This window comes from Anoplophora glabripennis, unplaced genomic scaffold (genome assembly GCF_000390285.2).
Source record: "Anoplophora glabripennis isolate ALB-LARVAE unplaced genomic scaffold, Agla_2.0 scaffold115, whole genome shotgun sequence".
Taxonomy (NCBI): Eukaryota; Metazoa; Arthropoda; class Insecta; order Coleoptera; family Cerambycidae; genus Anoplophora; species Anoplophora glabripennis.
Window position 1 is genome coordinate 473,591 of NW_019416234.1, and position 24,791 is coordinate 498,381.

The 24,791-nt window shown below is 32.4% G+C and overlaps 1 protein-coding gene across 1 annotated transcript in view; it reads right to left on the reverse strand.

Moving 5' to 3' along the window:
* LOC108904368 (chorion peroxidase) overlaps positions 1-24,791 on the reverse strand; it is a 43,777-nt gene that overhangs the window by 6,823 nt on the left and 12,163 nt on the right. Inside the window, exons 6-13 of the mRNA XM_023455551.1 lie at positions 19,137-19,333; positions 17,545-17,737; positions 14,661-14,858; positions 14,447-14,597; positions 14,125-14,278; positions 11,834-11,992; positions 8,829-9,033; positions 4,539-4,653 (exon numbers count right to left, since the gene is read on the reverse strand). Coding sequence (XP_023311319.1) covers positions 4,539-4,653; positions 8,829-9,033; positions 11,834-11,992; positions 14,125-14,278; positions 14,447-14,597; positions 14,661-14,858; positions 17,545-17,737; positions 19,137-19,333 — 1,372 coding nt within the window. The remainder of the gene's footprint in view (positions 1-4,538; positions 4,654-8,828; positions 9,034-11,833; positions 11,993-14,124; positions 14,279-14,446; positions 14,598-14,660; positions 14,859-17,544; positions 17,738-19,136; positions 19,334-24,791) is intronic.

Sequence of the window (24,791 nt, forward strand, 5' to 3'; positions counted from 1 at the left end):
TGTCTCATAATTAGTGTCCAATAATTATTTATCACTTGATTCTAAAAAAATTGGGCAAATTTTAACCGACGACCCTCCCAATTGAGACACGTTCACTAAAATTGTTGAAAAATTTTATGATGATCTATTTCCACTTTTAATGAGCGTTCACGATGTAAAAATTCATAATTTTCCTTCGACCCATTTCGGAAATATTTAAAAAAAAATGATTTTTTTGAGGCCCTATATAGGGGGGCATAGCTCCCTTAGGAAGCATTTCTCGACCCATGTTAATTTTGGTAATTAAATGGTAATTAATTATTGAATACTCATATGATGAGATACCCCGTATATCTAACTAGTAACAATAATACCTAATGTGAGACTATGGAGTAAAGTGAACTTGGTTTCTTGTAAGTTTCGTTGAATTTGTTAATTGTGTACTTATACAATTAACAAATTCAATTCAGACAGTTTGTTTTTTTTTGTTTTGTGAAAAATTCTGTTGGCTATTTGCATCACATAATCTGAAAACCAGGATAGATAATGGCCCTATTTTTAATGTGTCGATAAAAGGGAAAAGTTAATTATTACCTTCGTAAGGAAACGAGTATTAATTTTTTAAATGTTTTTTTTTACTTATACGTCGTTGACAACTTATTTATTATCTAATCTAATTCATCAATCATTAGCAACCAGTGTTTTGGAAATATTGGATGGGACCAGTTCTAGAGGCCCCTCAGGAGCTGTTTCGTCCGTAGCGGCCTTCGACCCAATAAGAACCGAAATGAAGATCGTGGCGAGCCTAGGGATGCAAATAGCAGGTCCGCCTCCCACTGAGCCTAGCCCGAGAGCAACAAGGGCAGGTCAAAGATCCCTAGCTAAGGCTAAGGAAGTGAAAGGAATTTATGTAACTGGCGGTGACCAAGTATGCAGGCCACGACATAACAACCCGAAAAATCACTGTATTTAAAGCCTTATAACCAGTATTAATTCAGCCTGAATTTTTTAATAAAATTTATATCCTGCGCCGTACCTGTTTCATATTTGATGGTACAAATTTTCGTAAGAAATGGTATGAATGTGTTCAGAGCTATAACAATTTTTTGTAAGTGCCACTTTGAGAGCCAGTATTATTTTATTGACATGTCTGAACAGGTACATTATTAAAAATTTTAATCAATCATTAGTAGGTTGTCATAATGGGTGCTAAATGAACGATATGAGATGAATTCAAAATAATCCCCTTCTCCCCTCAGATGTTGAGAAAAAAATAATTCAGGAATTACGCACGCGGCAACGTCAACTTTAATGCCTGAAAATTCACGATAAAAATATGAATTGGTGTAGGTATATAGATACGATTGAACGATTGATGTGTTTCGAAATAAGTGAAAAATTTTACGGAAAACGTGAAAACACGTGCTTATATTTTAGAAAGGGCAAATCATTATAAAATCTGGAGTCCTCGATTGGAACATTTCATTGTGAAAGCTTTACTGGGAGCTGAAGGAGAAATCGGTGTTAAACAATTTCCTACGATAACCGCTTATATGAAGCAATATTGTGTAGGACACCATATCAAGAAATCAAAAGAATACAGGAAAGATGAAATATACAAATTTATAGTTAATAATGGATATTTAATGAATAAGGATTTTTTTTACTGTAAACTGCATTTACAGTAGAAATTTCCTAATTTTAAGATGTGGCATCTTTTAGCATTGCTGATGCGCACAGCAGGAACGAGTTTTACAAAATGTGTCGGTCGATAGTTATAATTACAACTTCACGAAGCAACAGACCTCGAAATTTTTATTATTGAAGAGAGATTTAAAAAATTTGTTTGAAATTTATAGAAAATACATGACCGACTGTTCGTTAGTTACCCTAATGGAAAATCATCTGTCTATAGATATAGAAAAATAACAAACAAAATTGTTAGATATCTTGAGTTATTCAATCCACAGGAATATACGAGTCATACGTTTAGATTTAGAAGGTCACCTGCAGTCATGGTTGCAGATGCAGGGAGGGATGTTTCCAAGTTGAAAAGACATGGTATACGGATAGTAGAATTTTACGAAAAAGAGTTAACCCATCACAAAATTGCTGTATAAGATAAAATTTATGCAATTAAAGAAATGCTCTCATATAATGCCAGTACTGCTACTGATGTACTGTCCACAATATAGATGAACTATGGACTACCTAAAATTTCTAGTTAAAATTGTGTTAATTGCAGGATAAACGTACAAACTGATAAAAATGAATAATATAATATCTCTACTCCTCATTCTAATTACGAGAATTAGCCCAGAAGTCGGAGACTTGTGCGGGAGAGGAGGCGGCATATTATTATTACGCAGGCCGCATTTGCGATGATTACTAAAATTACCTTATTACTAAAATTACCTTATTTCAAAGACACATTTGTACAGGGTCATTTTACATAACATTCAACTCACTTTTTTATCTGTTCATTTAGAAAAAAATAGCAGAGACCAAAAGTTGTTCCTTTATAAGAGAGCTGAAGGATTGTTTTTTTTTTTTGTTAATACTATAAAAACAATTACTTATTGCTATTCAGGCACAACTACTGTTACCTTATTATTAGAATTGTTACATTGTATTATTAAGTAACTATACCAAAATATTATGCAAACTGTTAAAGCTAATATTTCAATTGTCCCAAAATTCACGCAAGATTGAATTTTCAGCCATTTGTGCGGTAAAGTATTGTCAACGAAAAAAAAAGACAGCCTGACAGATTACAGTTCAGCATTATTAATAATGTGTTACACTAAAGAACAACTCGTTTTCAATGTTGAGCAATATTTTAAAAGCTATAAGTTTCCAATCTTCATACAAAGTATGGTCGGAATAGTGCTTCAACTTCATCAGCTACTGTGAAGACTAATTGAAAAATTCAGGGACACTAAGCACCCAGGAACATCAATTCAGCAACGTGGGTGTGGTCAAAATTTGGATATTTCGAGAAGGTCTCTCAAGAGATTTGTATCTTCATACATACAAAGTTCAACTGACTCAAGAACTGAAGCTTATGTATGGAACAAGTGGATGCTGATTTTTCGAACAAAATCGTCTTCAGCGATGAGGCATATTTTCATCTCGATGGTTTCGTTAATCGACGAAATTGTCGCAGCTGGGGTTCAAAAAATCCACGAGTAATTGTTGAGACACAAATGTATCCACAAAGTGTCACTGTTTGGTACAGATATTGGAGTGAATGCATTATCGGACCATTCTTCTTCGAAAATGCAACTGGTCAGGCAATAATGGTTAATGTTATCGCGACATGATAATTAAGTTTTTTGGGCCTAAGTTGCAAGATATGAATGTAGACATACCGTTTCAACAAGACGGTACCACATGCCATACAGTCCGAGAAACAATTCAATTACTGCATGAGTCATTTCCTGGTCGTGTAATTTCCCGTTTTGGTGATCAAAATTGGCCGCCCAGATCATGCGATGTCAAAAAGCCCAGGACTTCCCATGCCTTGAAGGAGGAAATTGAGCGATGCATGGACGAAATTCAGCCGCATTTTTGCAAAACGGTCATGGAAAATTTCGACAAAATAGCGCGGGCGTGTCAGCAAAGCCGTATATGTCATTTACCCAAACATAACCCTATACTGTATACTTCATGAAACAATAAAACAATTACCTACAATTTTTAATTAAAAACCTACGTTTTCTGTCAAAATTATTTCTTGCTTGAATTTTGGGACACCCTAATTTGCCCCGAAGTTGTTCCTGTATGGTAGTAGATAAAAAATAAAGAACGACCTAATAACTTATGTGGCTTAAGGAAGAAAATGTTGAAAGCAGTTAATACTATCAACAAGAGTGTTATGTTATTTGTTTAGAACAGTATGATGGGATACTTTTTACAATATAAGATTTTTTCCCAGACATTTAAAATATTGTTTAGTAAATTTAACAGTTGTAGTTCTATAGCAATCTTGACGTTGTTTATTGTGGAAAGTCAGTAAACAGATGAAAATAGTGCAAACTGTCAAGGCAAATGTATGATACTGTAGGTATATTATAATCAGAAATAACTGCAGATTGCCAAAAAAATGACAGAATATGCTATGTAACAAACCATAAGTTTAGTTTATATCTGCAAAATGCTACATTCAATTTATTTTTATAACATCTTTAATATTGCAAAAAATTACTACGTTTTTGGCCTTTACCATTTTTTTTCTAGATAGAAAGATAAAAAAAGAATGTTATGTAAATGATCCTGACACTGAAAATTATATAAAAACTGCCACTTTTGCCACTATCTTAGATAAAAGTATATTTGAGTATACAGAAAAATAAAAATTCTAGGGCCTCCTGTCACATTATCACGAACGCACTGTACATTTATTGAACTAATTTCCTGAGTCACCGGGGTTGGAAGTTTGAAATAGTAATTTCTGCGAATTTCCAAAGGAGGCACGAAGATCAGAATATAGTATCGCATTTTTATTCGCACAATTCAGGGCTGATGCTATTTAGGAAGTTATTAAGGAGAAAACTCACCCCGGCACACCTGGTTTTCTGAAAGCATTAGATGCTTGTCGGGCTAATAATATACCGTCGCTGTTGTCGCAAATTAATCGTGACATCGAGGCTTTCCGAAGTTCAAAGAGCTGATCTGAAAGAAAAATAAATAATGGATAAGATGATACAACACTTGTTTAGATAAATGTATTTTAAAAATATGAAACACATTGGTTACTTATTAGTGATTTAATAAGTTACACGCGAAGGAAAAACTTATGGAAAAGATAGAATTAAATAACAAATGTTTCCGACACACAGATTAATCAAGTTATATGAAATCAGGCCCCTGGAATATTTCTTTTAATTATGAAATAACAACCTGCGAAAATTAAAAAACATACAATTTCAGTTGAACATGACATGTAACATGATAGTTACTTACGTAAAAAAATAATAACTGAAGTTAAATAATATCCAAACATGTATCTGTGGTGGTCAATAACATTACACTGCCTATCACTGTAACACTAATCAGATAAATATACGAATACAATAAACACTAGTTACACAATGATTCACTTTCTAAAAGCAAAACAGTTTTGAAAATTAAGCTTTTGTGCCCATCTAAATGTGACATTTATATTTTATTTTTTAATTAAACCAGAAAAGCACCTAAAGAATAAACTTTCTTATAAATTAATTTAATTTAAAATTTTTTATAAATCGAAATAAATACAATAGAATATTAAAACATTAATCATATTTTCTGTGACACCACCAATAAAATCGTTTTTGAAAAGGACACATACATATATTGCTACCGGTGAAATTTCTTGGATATTGCATAGAAAAAGACAATATTGTCCATACATTCATCCATCCCTGTCCTTATAAAAACTCAGATCTTGTATAGGCATATTTTAACAGTTTCGAGAGCCCTTGTTACATTTAGGTAGTATTTTTCGTTTTCAAATCCACATTTATACGAGTATATACCGCGTAGTAGCTGATCAAATTAGATTAACAGGGACAATAAAATACAGTTATCAACACTCAGCTAATATTTTTATACGATTAATAACTTAATTGTTTCTAAAGTTTACTGCAAATTGAAAAGAAAAATATTATAACAAGAAATATGTGCCCTAAAAAATTAAATTAAAAATTGAACTGGGGTTAAACTAAAAACACCAGAGTAGAGAAACAAAATATCTGTAAAATACGACTTAAAATGGTTTTAGAATGAAGAAAAACTATTCCTTTTGCAGGGTCGAAATGTCATCTGCCTGTTTATTAGAGTCCGGTGGTTACTATATAAAAATATAAGCGACATATATAGCCTAATTAGTAATTAGACTATAGGGACTAATGAGGTTGTCACACCACGTCCCATAAAAGAACAAGGAAATGATATTAAAACAATTCGTCATTTTTATCCTAGTTAAAGCTTATAAATGTTCTTAATCATAAAAATACACAATGTTCTTTACATTTAAAAAAGGCTAAACGCACTCTGCCACTGCTTCTAATGACCGGACGTTCGTTCTGTTTTTGTAAAATCAAAGAATAACCCTGCACTCTTGCATCCGCTATAATTTCGTTAGGGAATCCCACCCCGGAGGCCAGTCGGTACGTGTGGCCACAAAGGACTGTTTGCCATTTATTCAATAGCAGATTTTTTATTGTAGTCTATGACGGCCACGCATAAAGGATTTTCAGCACAGTGAGATGTTCTACTATATCTTTACCTTTTGTTTGAATTCAATGTGAAGTTTACAGTATTTTACAAGTCCATGTCATAACTTCATAAGGTTAATTCTTGAATATTTTAATAAAATGTATATTTTATTATTAGCTTCTCAAATTAAAATCATCATTATGCACAAATTGGAACTTCTTAAATACACAGTTGTTTGTAGCCGTGGCATGCCTTAGAATTACCAACAAATTATGGAAAATCACCAGTGCCAAGTAATGATTTTCAAAATTCAGAAAATTGCATTCATGATACTTAAAAATTTCGCATGTTTCGAAAACTTGCAACAATCCTTCAACAGACCTACCCCCATAGCGCAACTTCCGCTAGCATAATATAAATTCAAGACAAGGCGCAGCTCTTGCTAAATAGTATCTAAAGATAGACAAACTATAGCAGACAACCTACTACGCCACTCCTAGGACGTTCACATTTCGCCAATCTTTCCAATGTTTCCCGCTAAGACCCCACATATGTTGCGATTGCCGCCACAATCATCCTAGACGCACCCTACGATGCTACCACGCATGCCACAGAGCGCTGCACCCCTTCAACTGCGCAGAGTTATCAGTAAATTTCATGCATGATTTAAAAATTCTGCCACCACAATGACGAGGAAGAACTGATTACCGTCAACGCGCCCCAGATACCCTAGATGATGTAAACGCGCATGCGACACACCTATCTTTCCAAAATTTTTCGCCAAAGCCGCCAGGTTGACTATTGTCACCAAAAGTCCCTCGTTTCTTCGGACGATGACAACGACGTATGTCCGAGGCTGCCAACAGCATAAGGACTCCAGAATTTTCGCTAACCTTTCCAAGATATAGCGAAAATAAAGACATCCCAGAATCTTCAAACTCGCACCCCTAAATAACCATTTGGCGAAATCCACATCACCGGCGTACCAACGTCAGTGCAGAAACACGACAGTTTAGAACCACCGTACGGATATCTGGCCAAGTAGTAGTAGTAAAGGGGCGGCCTCAGCCTGGCAATTAGGCCACGAGTGGGCCCTTTTTGCCTACCCCGCCGTCCCATCACCTAACCACTCTCTGCCTCTGACCCTCCTCGAACCTACCCGACGCCCTAATGAACGCCAGGATTTTGGTCCATGGAAGGTCTCTCACCTCAACCCCTTGCAGCTCTTCAGCACCAAAGACTTTATTCTCCCAAAGGCTGCACACTGTCCCAGAAGGTGGACAAGGGTGTCCTCCCCTTCGCCACATTTCGGGCATAGAGGGTCCTCCTCAATTCCTATTAAGCTTAAATGCCTCCTAAGTCTGCAGTGGCTTGTCAGAACCCCCACCATTTGGATATCTGGCCAAAGTGGTATTCGATCTAATTGTTTACTTGTATTGTTTAAAAAATATCAACATTTCATTCCATTAACAAACTTAATGCATAAATAAGGCTCACAAATTCCTAAAAAGCCATTTGGAGTTATAATTCTCTCAAAAATTAACAAACCGAGTTCAATCACTGCAAAAAGACATTGATATTCAGACACCAGAGCAGACCTGACACTAGTAATATAAACATAGTGTAATCATATACAGGGTTCAGTCAAAAACCAGTTACAGACAAACATTTAAATCATGCAAATATTCACGTTCAAAGTGCAAATGTCCAAAGTACGTTTTAGGTCACAAAAAATTTGAGTGTGGGCCATTATCCCACAGCCAAGCCTAATCCCGTTATCAATGGAGGAAGAGCGAATGTCTTCACGTCATCTATCCCTAACGTTGCTTGTGGTAAGCGTAAAGGGAGAAACACACGAGCTTCCTGGAAATCTCCTTACCGGCGAGCTGGTGCATAACATTCCAGCACCCCAGGTGAAAATGGAACCAGATCCAAAAGCTCCATCCGATCTCATTATTAGGATTTTCGACCCTCTCAGCTTGCTGAGGGTTAATGATGATAGGTCAAATCCATCGCTAGGCAGTCAGACCAATCAAAAATCATAACCAAAGTAACGGACCTATCACAATCCAAGACAATAGCATACTTCGCGAGTGCAATGAAAATTATGATGTAGAGACCTCTCGGCCTATAAAAATTAGAATAGATCAGCACAAAGATTATTAAAAAACGAGAAATTGATAAATCAAAAATTTGCAAACACGCTTGAGAAAACGATTATATAATTCCATTGAGTTCGTCCAAATTTTGTAGAAAGAAAATTGGATCCTTGGTGGCTACAAATACTAAAAAATTGGGTAAGTAATAATAGTAATAAATATCATACGTTATATCTAAGTTTGGAATCAGACAAAAATAGATACATTTCAACTGTCAAAAATAATGAAAAACGAATCTTCATTTCGATTAGGCAAAACTATTACCATAAAAATAACCTTTAACTGATCCTTTTGGCGGAAGGCTATATTTAATTATATTTTCCACAGGTGACAAAATACCCAATAAATAATGAAAATATCGATAAATAAGTGACATACTAAACGGCAAATAATTACCAAATAGGCGTGTCGTTTGAATTCGGTTTTAAACTGATTAATAATATTGTTGAAGGCCAAGAAAAATATTATTTCGTAAAACTAAACCATTACCTGTAGAGAAATGACCTGGGTTGATGCTAGGTGCATTTTCAAAGAAATACCTATCCCCTTTCTTTAATCTAGAGAACTGTTCGGCAATAATATCCTTAAAGGTTGGCCCTAGGATGCTTCCAACAGCTTTCTCCTCAAGTAATCCTCCAATCCATAAGTCTATGTCATCTACTGTAGCATACAGATTACTCAGTTTAGCTCCTTTCTGAAAATTATAAAATATATTTGTAGGTACATTGTAAAAAAAAATCACTCAGTTTCACTCAATTTTACTCAATAAATGTATCAATTTCGTTCCACACCCGATATTCACTCTATTAGTATGAGTACAACTAAAATTCTACGAGTGAAACTATTGCAACAGAAATGAGTGAATCCGAGTTTGTCCTATCAAGTGAGTGACTTTTGACTCTATACTGAGTATATAAAGCCAATTAAGAGTTGACTTGTTCTCGAAATTTAACTATGTATTATTGAGTAGTTTTGAGTTAATCTTTAAATTTGAATTTAAATATCAGTGTATCAATGTCATAAACTACTAAGCTGCCGCAGTGGTTTCTACAAAGATCTGTTTCAGAGACAATATTTAGATCTCGATTGAATGAACTGGTTAACTGATCGGACGAATATATTGCCATAACCTATATTATACGTTACAAATATGTAAGTAAGTAAACTATCCGTTTATTTAAACAAATATTTATCGAGACCCAATATATTATTGTTTTTAATTATTGTGATCAGACCACCACATTTAAACACAATTGTCACCAAAATAATTGGATAAACGGATACTTGCCCAGTACGGCCATACACCACGCCACGAGATTACCTAATGGAGACGATGGGAAAAGATAAAGACAACAAACGACAACCATAGAATGGGATGGGGTCCCATTCCATTACTTTACATTATCACAAATGAGTAAAATTATCAAAACGCTCAATATTGTGCAAAAATGCACTCAGTCGTCTCACTCAATGAATTCACTCCGTACCTTTATTGCTTTCACTCACACCGATTTTTTTTACATTGTACTTTATTTTCAAAATATTAAAGTTTATGAACTTTTGTCACCTTTCAGTCTAAGAACAACTAAGTGTAAAGGTAATATAAACTTACATTCTCTGTAATGAGCTGATCAAACTGGCAACGGAAATTCGGCATATTTGGGCCATAACAAATTCATTAATAGCCCTAGGGGCTTATTCATCACGTACAGTTTGAAGGTTTATTTGTGTTTGTGAACAGAATTCAACAGAAAAAAAATGTGTTGTTTTATTCCATTATTCGATACTGTAGAGTTCAAAAACGAGTTAAAACAATAGATATATTTTCTTTGTAAATACGTTCTATTCAACCTAGATTATTTGACGACATTTACAGAATGTAAGAATTAAGGAACGAAAAAATATATCATCTCGAGTAGAATATAGTGTATAAAGTATGGAATAAATTCATTATTTCGGAATATGGGATATTCCTTAGATAGGTCAATTTTTAAGTTAATTTCACATCTTTTAAATTTGTTTTTTTGCGGTGACGTCATCCACTTTTTTTAAATGGAACACCCTACACATATTTATATTATTGAACACTATATACCTACACTACCTTTCTTAGATGACTCAAAAGAAAAAATCTAGCAGTATAAGATCAGGCGACCTTGGTGGTCATTCAAGAGATTTATATCTTCCAATTTACTTATTTGGAGAAATTCGTTAAGATACCCTCACATACAATTGTTTATATTCAGAAATAAAATAGTCCAGTCGATATCTGTTTTAAAAGTAGGTTGTACGGATGTTTCACATAGTAACGCTAATTTTTGTTGGAAATAGTTCTAAATATTATATAAAATGATAATTGTGATATAAGCCAGCTGAAAAAGTTATGCATAATTGTTGGCGCAAGAAAATGTAAAAAAAAATAAAAAGGCGCATCTTTTTCCCTTCTTTGATGTATAACTCGGATAAAATTAACATTAGAGAAAAAAGTCAAAGGGAAAAAAGTTTCGTTTTGAGATTCTCCTCATAATAAAAGTGGTCCGAAATTTTTATGTGCATTATTGTTGCTGCAATACAGTACAAACCGAAAAAAAATCGTGAAAAAAGATGTATTCTTCATGAATTTATTTCGGACCTTGACTTTAGAGCAGTCATATAAAAAGTATGGTTCTGAGTACTTCATGATATGGTAGTGTCGCAGTAATTTTTTTCATCGAAAATCGGCCGGGTAGATTTCGCACAATTCAATTGTTAATTAAGAAAATACAGAATTATATTTATTTTTCAATTCTCTCTCACGGTAAAACCAATGATTTTTTGAGCTCCCAATTTTTAGACATATCCTTTGGAGTCCCAACTATTACATAAGTAATACATGAAAGAAGGGAGAAATTTTTTTTTTTGCGCTAACAATTATGCAACTTTTTCAACGGGCGCATATCGCCATTATCATTTTACATAATATTTAGAACTATTTCCAACAAACATTAATGTTACTGTATAAAACATCCATTCCGAAACAGATACCGACTGGACTAAAAGTACTAAAGTAAGTATTAGATGTTCTTGTAAAAACTGAAGATATATTTGTCCATTTATAGTGCCTTCGAGAAAATGGGGACTGAGTGCCATATTTTTAACTATTTCGCTTATTTTTTTCTTGTAGGGTATTATCATTGTACATACTCATTAATATTTAGAAGAATCTATATTTATGTATATACACGGTGACCAAAAATTAAACCTCGTATTCTTTGTTGAATTTTAATACTACTTTTTTAAGTTTGACACTTTGTATCTTTTTAACGAAGCGTCCTTGATAAAAACCTTATACCACCACCAAAATTCACCAAAGAATACGAGGTTTCATTTTTGATCAGCGTTTGTGAATCACCCTGTATAATAATAATAAGAAGAATGAAATCGATCTAATCTAGTTACTCTAATAATTGGAAGGGCCGCTTAAGGTATCTTACAGAACAGAAGCAACTACTCACCTCAGGACCAAAATCATCGAACGAGGTGTAACGAGGCAATCCAACTAATTCTCTGTAATCGTTGTAAGCCCTCAATCCGTGATCTCTTCCTCGCTGGATATTAACAGCGCCCAAATCGACCCCAAACGGATTTCCCGCTCGGAATAAATAGTTGGTGAGCTAATAAATAAGATCAGAAATTATAGGTAAAATTTGTCAAATATAATAATTTTAAACAGGTGACAGAAAACTTATGCGTTTGATATGTTATGACTATTACAATTATACAGAGTGAATCTTAAATGTATACATATACATATATTTCAACAACGGGTGTAATAAGCGATATACTTAAATCCAGTGAAAGTAGTAATTTATTTAAAATGTCCAAAATTTAGAGAAATGCTGTCCACAGGGAAGGTTTCAATTTTCGTATGCAAACAAAGCCAAAGTCAGGTGCCAAGACGATGCAGAAGCGCATGCGACACCCCACCTTTCCAAAATTCTCCGCGATGAAGCCAGGATGAGACGATTCCTTCGGATGATGACAACGACGCACATCAGATTTCTTCCCGCCAACATTTCAAAAAAAGTGGGCGAAAATAAGAATGTCCCAGAATCTTCAAATTTGCACCCATAAATGACCTTAGGGCCTGTGATAACCATACCAATTGTCAGCCCTTCAACCCTTAAGAGGCTCCCTTAATCGTCGACGATGCAGTTTTCTAAATCTACAATTTTTTGGATCCAGACGGCACCACACACTAGGCCGCCTGGCGGAATCTACATCATCAGCGTACGAACGTCAGCCCAGGAACACCGCAGAGTGTGTACTTGATCTAAATTGTTTACTTGTATCGTATAAGCAACATAAACATTTGATTCCATCGCTACTACAAATTTAATGCATAATAAAGCTCATAAATTCCTAAAAATACATGTCGAGTTATAATTCTCTCAAAAATAATCAAACCGAGCTCAAAGCTCACACATCGCTCTTATGCTGCCATTTATACTTAGCTCTTACGCCACCAATTTTATAAAAGCTTATAAAGCTTACCTACCGGCACTCTGATTTATTAAGAAAGTCCAAAATTTTGTTTATTAATTTAGAACATAAAACACAAAAGTGAACACCTCATTGGTTTTTATTTAATACTTTTTACACACATATACAAAAATAGTGAATATTTAATTTGAAACATTTACTTTGATTGTGTACAAATATGTTTTAAATATGTATAATAAAATAATTCCCACTAGTACGTAATAACTTGTATAGTACTGACTGTTTGCTTACCGCAACGCTTGTCTAGAAAATCATGTGAGCAGTTAGTTTTTTGCTATGCTGTCAAGTTAAAGCTTGATAGATGACCACATAGTTAACCTGACCCAAAAGACATTGGGATTGGCGTGTTCAGATTAATTAGATTAAGTACTTGTTTATTTTTCTTAAAAATTTGTTAAGATGTGTTACACATGTTGTTAATTAAGGCCTACATATTGCCAATAAAGGATAATTGTCGTATCCATAGTGTAAAGTGTTTGTTTCAAAAACATTATCAAAAAATAACATCGAGCCAAACGATATGAATCTGGGCTCGTACCTACCTATTTATACCTTTATTATCCTGTTATAATAGTTTAAACAAGCCACCTGTTTTTTTTGTTACGTGCCCCTAGACTCGAGAACTAAATTCATGATTCATGAACATTAAAGCTTCTACATTGACACAGAAAGCTAAAGATATTGATAAAGTACCGCAATTAACTATCACTTTGGGGCCAATCGTGAAACATACATTTGAATTTTGAATACAATTTTACATTTAATTGAATTCAATATTTCTATTTATCAAACTGCAACAATTAAATTATAATAGTTTTTTTTATATATAAATAGCCCAAAAAGATATATGTTAAGCCATGATTTTGGTGTAGATAAGAACAATAATTATTGTAGTACTTAGTCAATTTGACATTACTGAGAGTTAAAATCCCTATATCTTGATAAAGTACCTCTATAATCAGTGCACTTGTCTTATCCAAATATGGAGGCATATCAATTCTTGCCTCTGATATATAAAAAACCATTAAAATTTAATTGTTGTATTATAGATACAATAAAGTCAGCAGTCTTCTTCAAGTCTTTTAATAAAAATCTATGTATTTTAAGTTTGATTTGTATTCTATTAATTTTTTGTAGAAAAAGAAAACTATTGATTACACGGTCTACCCAGTAAACTGCATTGTTTAAAAATATGTACACATTTATATTTCACCCTGTATGTATTATTATAAAATGAACTTACAGCTGCAGACAGAGATTCATCAACATCCTGAATAGGTTCTGTAGTCAACGTGGTCAGTACTTCATCTAAAAATGTACGCATTCTCATACGACCTGGATAAAACATTACTTCTGGAATGAATATAACTTCTTCAACCTTTTTTGGTCCAAACAATCTGAAAGAAATAACACAATATAATTATATTTGTGACAAGTTGATAAAAACTGTACTTCTGTTTATAATATCTATTAAGTGTGGCGACATAAAGAATACATTAGTTATATTATTGATCAGATTAGTAAAAATTATAATGTTAACTACAACATTTACCAGAGGCACTTACTTAAGCAATCCATTTACCATTGAATGTCCAAATCTATAAGCGGCGGTGGAAAATTCGTTAATAATAGAAGGTTCTACATATTCATCATAATCAAAAGAATATTCGTAATCGCTTTTCAGATATAAATCGAAATCTTCCATGGTCAAATCACCTGAAATTTAACGAAATAAATTGTTGATATTAATCGCAACATAAAAACAAGATGTTTATTTACCTAGCAATACTGGTAGAAATTCTTTGTAAACAATGACCTGTATCTCTGAAACAACAATTTGACGTGCCTCTAGAAATATTGTCTCGTCATCCCAGTGACGATTCAAATCCTTTAAAACGTTAGCTATGCGGTTATGTTCCCTCATAAAAATCGTATGGATGACAACCAGTGTAACCATTTGATTTGTTCGAGTATCGCCTAAAAAACAATATTAAACTTCTGAAAACTGAATCTAACCCAACTTAAATTAAAAAAAGATAAATAGTCAAAGAGCTGATGAAATAGTCAGATAACTGACAAAAGTATTACAAAAAACGAGAGTTTATTAAACAATTAGAGATATCAATGAAAATACTTTTTTATTCAGAACTTCTAAGTAACATTTCCTGTTGCCGCAACTTACACCGGGTGTGGAGTTGATACTGTAATAAAAAGACAGTATTTTATTAATATCTTATATCAAAAAGTTATATCTTCAACAACAATAATTATACAACGGAGAAACATTAGTACCTACGGTTCTGAATGAAACAAATTTTTGCATAACACAGGCCGACAAAAAAAAGTTTTTGTCTTTTAGATCAGACCCGATTTTTCCTATGTATTTTGATGTTCTGAAAACGAATTTCAGTGTTAGAAGAAGTTCTGATGCAAGGACTTTCCACAAATCACCTTCAAATGCGCGATATTTCAGGTTTCTGGTATTTTTTGGGTAACCTCATGCCACTCATCAAGACTTAAATGAACAGAATTCTGATTTTCAAAGTTTTTGTCTTAAGAGACTACCTATGAAAGGTTAAGGTACAGATTTGCAAGCTATGGAATATCATCAATTATTGTTAATTGACTGTCAATACACTGTCAATATAGATAGGGTGGTCAAGACCTCCATTTTCTCAATAGAACTGGGTGTCTGCGAATCTCTACTAAATATAAAGTGGTGCAAAACTGTTAATAATATGGAAGTATTTATTAAGTAATTTGTACACATTAGTAGACCTAATTTCAAATTATACCAATTTAATAAAAAAATATTACAAAATACTGAATTTCATCTCTTAACATCATCAAGAGTTGGTATATACTATCAAAAAAATGTAGATTTGAGACATTATTTTTACAATAACTCTCTTAATCTAAAAGTTCATCATTTTCAGAACACGCTGTATAGCGTCTAATTAATTTCAAGATTGTATACCTAATTAATCATTTATGAGTGATATATTTTAGTTAATTAAAAACCAAGTCTGAGTAAAAAATGACTTAATAATAGTTACATTTAAATCATTTTAGAGAAAAAGTCAACTCTAAATTGGTTTCACATACTCAGAATAGAGTCAAAACTCACTTGGATTTGANCGTTTATTATAAGCCCCTTTACCATTTCCACTTATAAAAGTCCAGGTAACAATTTTTTTTTCTCCTATAAATGAGTTATTTCGATCGGTCTACTTCAAATGGGCGATATTTCAGGTTTCTGGTATTTTTTGGGTAACCTCATGCCACTCATCAAGACTTAAATGCACAGAATTCTGATTTTCAAAGTTTATGTCTTAAGAGACTGCATATGAAAGGTTGAGGTACAGATTTGCAAGCTATGGAATATCATCAATTGTTAATTGACTGTCAATACACTGTCAATATAAATAGGGTGGTCAAGACCTCCATTTTCTCAATAGAACTGGGTGTCTGCGAATCTCTACTAAATATAAAGTGGTGCAAAACTGTTAATAATATGGTAAAGTACTTATTAAGTACATTGTACACATTAGTAGACCTAATTTCTAATAATTATACAAATTTAATAAATTACAAAACAAATATTACAAAATACTGATTTTCACCTCTTAACATCAAGGGTTAATATATACTATCAAAAAAAATGTGGATTTGAGACATTATTTTTACAATATCTCTCTTAATCTAAAAGTTCATCATTTGCAGAACACGCTGTATAGCGTTTAATTAATTTCAACATTGTATAACTAATTAATCATTTATGAGTGATATATTTTAGTTAATTAAAAACCAAGTCTGAGTAAAAAATGACTTAATAATAGTTACATTTAAATCATATTAGAGAAAAAGTCAACTCTAAATTGGTTTCACATACTCAGAATAGAGTCAAAACTCACTTGGATTTGAGTAAAACTCACTCATTTCTGATGCAATGGTTTCACTCAGTTATACTCGTACTAATAGAGTAAAAATTTCACTCAATTGGGTGTGGACAGAAATTGATACATTATTGAGTAAAATTGAGAGAAAATTTGTACCTATGTGCGAATTGTTTCTACAGAGCCTTCATAAATGTTTACAAGCCACTTCATCGCCAAGCTTAGGCAACCCAACATTTCACGAAAAATTCCTAAATCTTGGCGTCACCAATATTAATGATTCGTTTACAATGAACAATAGCAAACCGTTACTTTTACACTCGAGATAATACGATCGCTGATTGCTTGAATAGATTCTCGTGAACAATTACACCAATCGCAACTGGTGAAACAGAATGTTATGTTTTAATGTAATCTTGATCTTATTGTTTTTATTTTACCGAAAGTAGAAGGAAATAAAATTAGTGTTCGAAACAAAATTCCTGGTCACGTGGATTGCAATCATTTATGAAGGCTCTGTAGTACGATATATTGGTATAGAACCGGTCTTTATTGAAATGAAATATTCTGAGAATTATATGGTTATAACAATTAATTATATTTTACTTCATTTACCATTTTGTTAATTTTAAATTTTATTGTCAGTAAACCCCAAACCCTCTACAAAATCTGAATTAGTTTTGTAAAAGGTAATAGTAAGCAAAGGTGTGGGCAATGAGTTTTATTCTGGAAAAATTGTCAGTTATATCCTATATGAATTGTATTACCGGAACTGAAACACGCAGATCCTCTTTCCATTGTTAAACATGCATCCGAATCTTTCGTAAGGGGTAACAATTCTCTTCCATAATCGTAGAACACCTTTAGTTTTCCACCTTCAAAACTCCTAAGTTCTGACACTTGCTCAAGTGTAGAACCATATATTGCTGATCCATCAATAAAATGCGTAACTTTATTCATCTATAATACAGTTTACGAATAATACAGGGAATATTAGTTCAATGTCAATATTACTCATTAAAAATACAAATAAATGCGTTTTTCACAATCAGGAAATTAATTGTATGTATAATTATTAAAGAACTTAGATTTAACACGTTCGTATATCTGATAACTACATAACCCCACAAAAATGTTCTGTATTAGAGACATGAGTACATAGATATTGTTGGTTTATTGATACAGAATCCGAATGCGTAGCCTAAAAACTGATTTACCAGATCATTTTTAGTAAAATACTCAAACATCTTCTAAAATAGTGAAATAGTGAAGATAAGGTAAATTACTGCTGGGATTGGTAAGAGCATTTGAGAGAGACAGGAAAATAGATCTAATGAAATAAAATGATATTCAATCCGTCGCGTCTCGACAGACTTTAAAATTGTATTGTAACCATTTTACTTTCAATACTGATATCCTAGGTAAAAGAATTGGCATAATTATTAGAGAAAGCCGCTTCTGTAAAAGCGCAGATTTGCTGCGATACGTCTAAAATTGTTAAGTCGTAACGAAACAGAAAACATTTTTGCGTAAAAACTATGGATACTACAAGATTATATCAAGAGTACGAAAATCTCGAAAAAGGACTGATGCATCAATAAAAATAAAATGAATTGATTCCAACGATCAAATAAAAAGTTCTAGTAATTCTTGTACCAAGACACTCTAGAATTTACCACTTGCCCAAGGCGGATGGATGCGGTTGCTTCAACAAAACGTGAGTCTTATTTAGGAACAAGTCCACAGCAAGTTTCATTAAAATTCATCGTAACATTCTCCAGGTACTTCTTTGGCAATCAATAGCAGAGGAACAAGTCATTTTTTTCTTAATAGAGGTCAGATCGTCTTCTTTTGAAACAAAGAATGTCGCAGTTCCATTTTTGATCATGTGCTTATGTAACACCCTGTAAATTTAGTAGTATAAAATACAAGGCTATGGTTTTTCATATTGTTTAGTGGAATTAGCCCCCTCGTACGGGTAAGTGTAGATTTAATTTGAAAATATTTCTTTCTAGTGCTCAAAATGTTATTTTAAAATGTTTTTTCAAAGTATTTATAAATTGCTGCATTTCATTATAAAACTTTATCTTATCCTCACTATTTCACCCTAGGTATTTTAGAGAATGTTTTAGTGTTTTACTAAAAGTAACCTGCTAAATTGGTGTTTGGACTGCGGATTCCGATTCAGCATAAAAAAATACTCAAAATCTATGTCTCTGATACAGAACTTTTTTTTGTGGAGCTATGTTATCTTAGATACCTACGTGTGTTTAGATATTTTGAAAATCCTCGAATTAGTAGTTGTTCACTTTTAAGGGAAGTATGTTTAAACACATTCCATTTTCTGTAAATTATTTACCTGTTGTGCATATCCAAGCGTGCAATCCTGCCTAGGTGACAGAATCGATCTAACAAAGTTCATACAGTGCTGATTAAACACACCAAAAAATTCATCGTTTCCTGGAATCTGTATCGGCATACAGGCGTAATGTCGATGCTCAATGGGAAGTGCATCGGCGCCATCTTGAACACAGCATGAAATAGCGCTGCCATTATCTGGAAATCGAGAAAGGGCGTAAAGGACAGATCTTTCAAGATTGATCTTAAATCAGCGAAGATATCCCATGCGTGCTTATCTCTATTACCAGAGAGGCAATAAATGGAAGAGAACTATACACGCTGTTCTAAAATTAATGAAATGTAGAGTATTAATTTGGAACATCAATTACCTTAATTGAAAGGTTAGTATTAAGAGGAAAAAACCTTTTTATCAAATATATCAAATTGATAACAAATATACATCTAAGGAATAGATCCAAATTTACTTCATTAGGACATATGAAGTGGAAACTTTTTGAACAATTTTTCAAAAAAGTAAAGAGGGCTAATAGTCTAGAGCAAAGTAGCTTAAATTCATCTTTTTTCCAAACGAAACAGCTACATTACCCATTGATTTGAGAAAAAGTAAATCTCTATACAGAGTGTTTCGTTTATATTTAAAAAATTATATATCATACCATGGAAGCGAGTTCATCTTGGAAAAATAATGGGGGTAGTTCATATAAGCTGTTTCTCATTGACGGTGTATTTCTGAGGCACAGAGATGTTAAAGGTGTTACTTTGAAGATGATTATTCTTAATTAGATATATTTTTACCGCGCTAAGATAAAAATGTCAAAATGTGTACAAGAATAAATATCAACTGTGATTTGAGAAAAGCACATGCACGCCATTTTATTCCTAATAGTACTAGGCTATTGATTATAGGATTTTAAAAGGAACTATGACGTTCAAGATATTTTATTACATGAATCGTTCAAGTGGTCATTTTAGATGAAAAAACCGTGGAGTGCTATTAAATTAGAGGGTGGAAATTGGAGATAGAGGTGAATATGCACCAATTTCAGTTTTTTAATTGTAGCTCGAACGAAGCAAAATTTCGCTATAGTTCATAGGAACAATTATTTAAAGAATTGAATTTCCCATCGGAAACGGCTTATTTAAAAAATTTAAAAGGAAAATTTTATGCAAAAAAGTGTTAATAAACAATTTGAAAAAAGCTAAAAATTCGATTTTTTTATTTTTTTTTACTTTTTTGGCTCTAGTTTTTTTTCTTTGAGTAAAGATAGGTATAGGCATTGCTTCATAGAAAAAAAGTAGATAAAATTTTCTTCAAAATAAGAGATTGTAAAATATTTTTGGATGAAAATGGACTGATATATGGCCGCTCAAACTTACAATTAGCCAATTTTTCGATTTTCGTCGCGTTTAGCCTTATACGATTTAATTGTTATCTTTTGTAAATAAGGATGGACATGAGACGTTCAAGGATTTTCATTACACGACTTGTTCGAAGGGTCATTAAAAATTAAAAAACCGCGGGGTGCTATTAAATTAGAGGGTTGAAATTGAAGATAGGGGTGAAAATGCACTTTTGTAGTTTTTTAAAGATAACACGAAAACGAAGCAAAATTTCGGTACAGTTCATAGGAAAAATTCTCATATAGAATTTAATTTTCTATCGAAATGGCTCATTTTAATAAAAGAAACATTTTATGCGAAAAATCGTTAATAAACAATTTTAAAAAAAGGAAAAAATAAGATTTTTTGATTTTTTTACATTTTTGACCCAAGTTGTGAAAATCTTTATTTATTATTAACAAATAAAACTTTTGAAATAATTTTTTATTAAGTAAAGAATTTGTTTGAAAAAATAATAAGAATTATAATCATTATTATGTAAAAACGACGAAAATCTAAAAAATATTTAAATTTGACCGGTTATAACTCAGTCAATATTAGTCCAAATACTTTTGAAAACGCATCATTGTGAAGGGAATCTTATCTAGTTTTCTTATACAGCAATTTTCTTTGCCTACTTCTACTAAAAAGTAAAAAAAAATGAAAAAATCTTATTTTTTGCTATTTTAAAATTGTTATTTAACGACATCACATACAATTTTTTCTTTTAAATTTTTTAAATAAGCCACTTCGATGGGAAATTCAATTCTCTACAAAATTCTTCCTGTGAACTATACCGAAATTTTGCTTCGATTTCGTGCTATATTTAAAAAACTGCAAAAGTGCATTTTCACCCCTTTCTTCAATTTCAACCCTCTAAGTTAATAGCACCCCACGGTTTTTTTTCATTTTTAATGACCCTTCGAACAAGTCATGTGATGAAAACCCTTGACCGTCTTATTTCCATCCTTTTTTGAAAAAAAAAATGAGAATTAAAACGTATAAGGGTAAACGCGACGAAAATCGAAGAATTGGCTAATTGTAAGTTTGGGCGGCCATATATCAGTCAATTTTCATCCAAAAATACTTTACCACCTCTTATTTTGAAGGAAATTTTATCTACTTTTTTTTCTATGCAGCAATGCCTGTACCAATCTTTACTAAAAAAAACTAGAGGCAAAAAAGTAAAAAAAATCAAAAAGTCAATTTTCTGCTTTTTTTTCAAATTGTTTATTAACGATGTTTTGCATAAAATTTTCATTTAAATTTTCTAAATTAGCCATTTCGATGGAAAATTCAATTCTCTAAATAATTTTTCCTATGAACTATAGTGAAATTTTGCTTCGTTTTCGAGCTACAATTAAAAAACTGAAAAGGGTGCATTTTCACCCCTATCTCCAATTTCCACCCTCTAATTTAATAGCACTCCGCGGTTTTTTCATCTAAAATCACACTTTGAACGGTTCATGCAATAAAATTGCTTGAGCGTTATAGTTCCTTTTAACCCTGTTTTTTGGATATAATCAATAGCCTACACCTATTAATCCCGATAGTTTGAGGGGTATACCTAATTGAAGGAAAAATTAAAGTATATTAAAACGTGGCAATTTAACACCCACGAGTCCAATATTTATACTTAAATGTGGTAATACTTCTACCTAAATCAAAACTGAACAAGTCCTTGTTTTGGACATTGACAGCTTCTATGGACAGTTTGTGCCATCTTCAAAACAATAGGAGAAGTATACATTTTATTCTAGGTTTCTAGTTCTTCCAGAAAACTCACGAGTTCTAGATCTTAGAATTCAAATGGCAATGCAGATGCCACAAAAAATAAAAGTGGCTCAGAAATAAGCCTAATTCGAGGCGTTATTCGGTTTTTATTATTGCAACTTGTCTTTATCCTGCCTTTTTACATTCCATTTTTATAAAATGTAAAGTGAAGAAAGCTTTGTTTCGGCTGCAGAAGGTAGTGTGGGTTAATCAAAATTGAACAAGTCATTATATTACTGAGGGCAAATCTAAACAAGTCCATTCTTTCTTATCAAAACTGAACAAGTCCTGATATTTCTTGCAAATTGTTTGAAGATGAATCACTATTATTTGTTCATTCTTGGTTAATGTGGTTATCAAGATATTACTAGCTAAATTCCCAAACATATTTTTTTAGAGCAAATGGAATTGCCCTGAGAAAGAAGTGTATATTTTGAAAAATTGTCTTGGACTTGTCAAGTTTTGCACGGGAGGTCCTCATCAAATATGCTAAAAGTCTAAATAACACAAAAGGATAATACAAAAATAGATACACTAGTTGAAAATTTATAGGATGTACAAAAGGATGTTATTATGAATTCAATATAATTTTAATTGTTATAAGTATCAATCAATAAAATTGTAAATAGTAGTGAAGAAGTGTTTTAATTTCAACTTTTCAAGAAATAAGAAAAAAAATTATTTAGGAAATCATGATCTCAAATTCTTGAAAATAACAGTTTTGTTATTCTAACTGTCAATTAAGGTTAGTCAATCACCTTTTTAACTTAATTTGTTGCCATACACAAAAATAAACAGCTGTTTAAACGCTAAATAAAAAATATAGAAAGCAAAAATTAACAAATACTTATAGTCCACAGTACAAGCCCCCCCTGGAAAGTTGATTACCACATACTTATAACTCCTGAGGAGCTTCGTTTTGACGAGTCTACCACATTTTTCCTCTGCGACTTTTCTCGATTCCTCCGCTTTTCCACTCGGAAAAGTCCAAAAACATGGCAATTTCCCGGGGTCTTGAAAAGTCAAGACCACATCTTTTATTTTTAGCTTAAGTAACTGGAAACTTTGTTGCAAATACGGATTTAAATTTGTCCGACAGACATTCTTCCGACTTTGACGTGTCTACCGGTCGAAACATGCCAAAATAACAGGGTATTGAAAATCAATTATCACATAGGTAATTTTTAGTAAATTTAATTATAAATAATTAATTCAGTCAAAAAGTATTGTTGTCCGACAAATTTCAAGCCGCGTTTTTTCAGTCCGACAGCTGGAAATCGGAATTTTCACGGGGTGTGATAAATCTATTACCACATGTCGGACAAAAATAACACACGATAGAAAAGTGTTTTTTATAAGCAAAAATTGTAATGTCCGACAAAAATGTATCCGCAAATCGCCAATCCGACAAAAAATGATGAAAAAAATTTCGTAAAAAATGTGCACCTGTATTTATAATTTCTAATAAGGTATTTTCATGTATTAAGCAAAATTCCAGATAAATATACAATACAGGATGTTTCAGAAAGACCTCCCGTAAATACAGGGGGTGAGGACGACAAAAAATAAGAATTTTTTGTCATATGAACTATATCTCCTCTTGGTTTCGAGATATAGACCGACAAAATAAAATTTTTTAAATAACATTTTTATAAAAATTTCCAAACTGTGCGAAATATTTTTATGAAATTTTGTATTCCGAGGTTTTTAAGGATGCCAAATACGATGGTCTAATTATTTTTTGTATATTTCGTAGAGGGCGCTAGTTTTGCTACATTCCTATTACATATTAAGTTCTACTTTTTTTAAGGTTAGATTTTATACCATTGTGGCTCCAATTTCTAATGTACAATTTTATTTTCTAAAAACAATGTACTCTTGTTAGAACTTTCTAATGTGGACGATTTTCGAGAACAAAGGCTTTTAATTAAACTCTTACAATATTACGGTGTATAAAATAAGTGCCTGCCTCTATAAAAATAATTAGACTAGCGTATTTTGAACCCTTAAAAACCCTGGACTACCAAATTTCATAAAAATATTTCGCACCGTTTGGGAATTTTCATAAAAATGTTATTTAAAAAATTTTATTTTGTCTCTCTGTATCAAGAGGAGATAGACATATAGTTCATAAGACAAACAATTCTCATTTTTTGTCGTACTATCACCCCCAGTATTTACGGGAGGTCTTTCTGAAACCCCCTGTTTATATTTTTCGTTTTATTCTTGTAATTGTAAATCTCTATATGCTCAATTTAGCCAAATAAGTATCGAGAAAAGAATTAAACGATTTCAAAAAAGTATGTATGGTGTAAAAAAATTATGCACAAAAGTTTTGGGATTTTCTTTTAGAAAAATAGGAAAATTTTTGTAAAGAAAAATAACAAACGCGAATGAAAACTTGAAAGAGAAAAAAGGATTTTTATATCAAGTATAATATTAATTTATTTAGAAATAATGCATTATGCACTAAGATAGTATTAATCGCCTCAAAAATAAC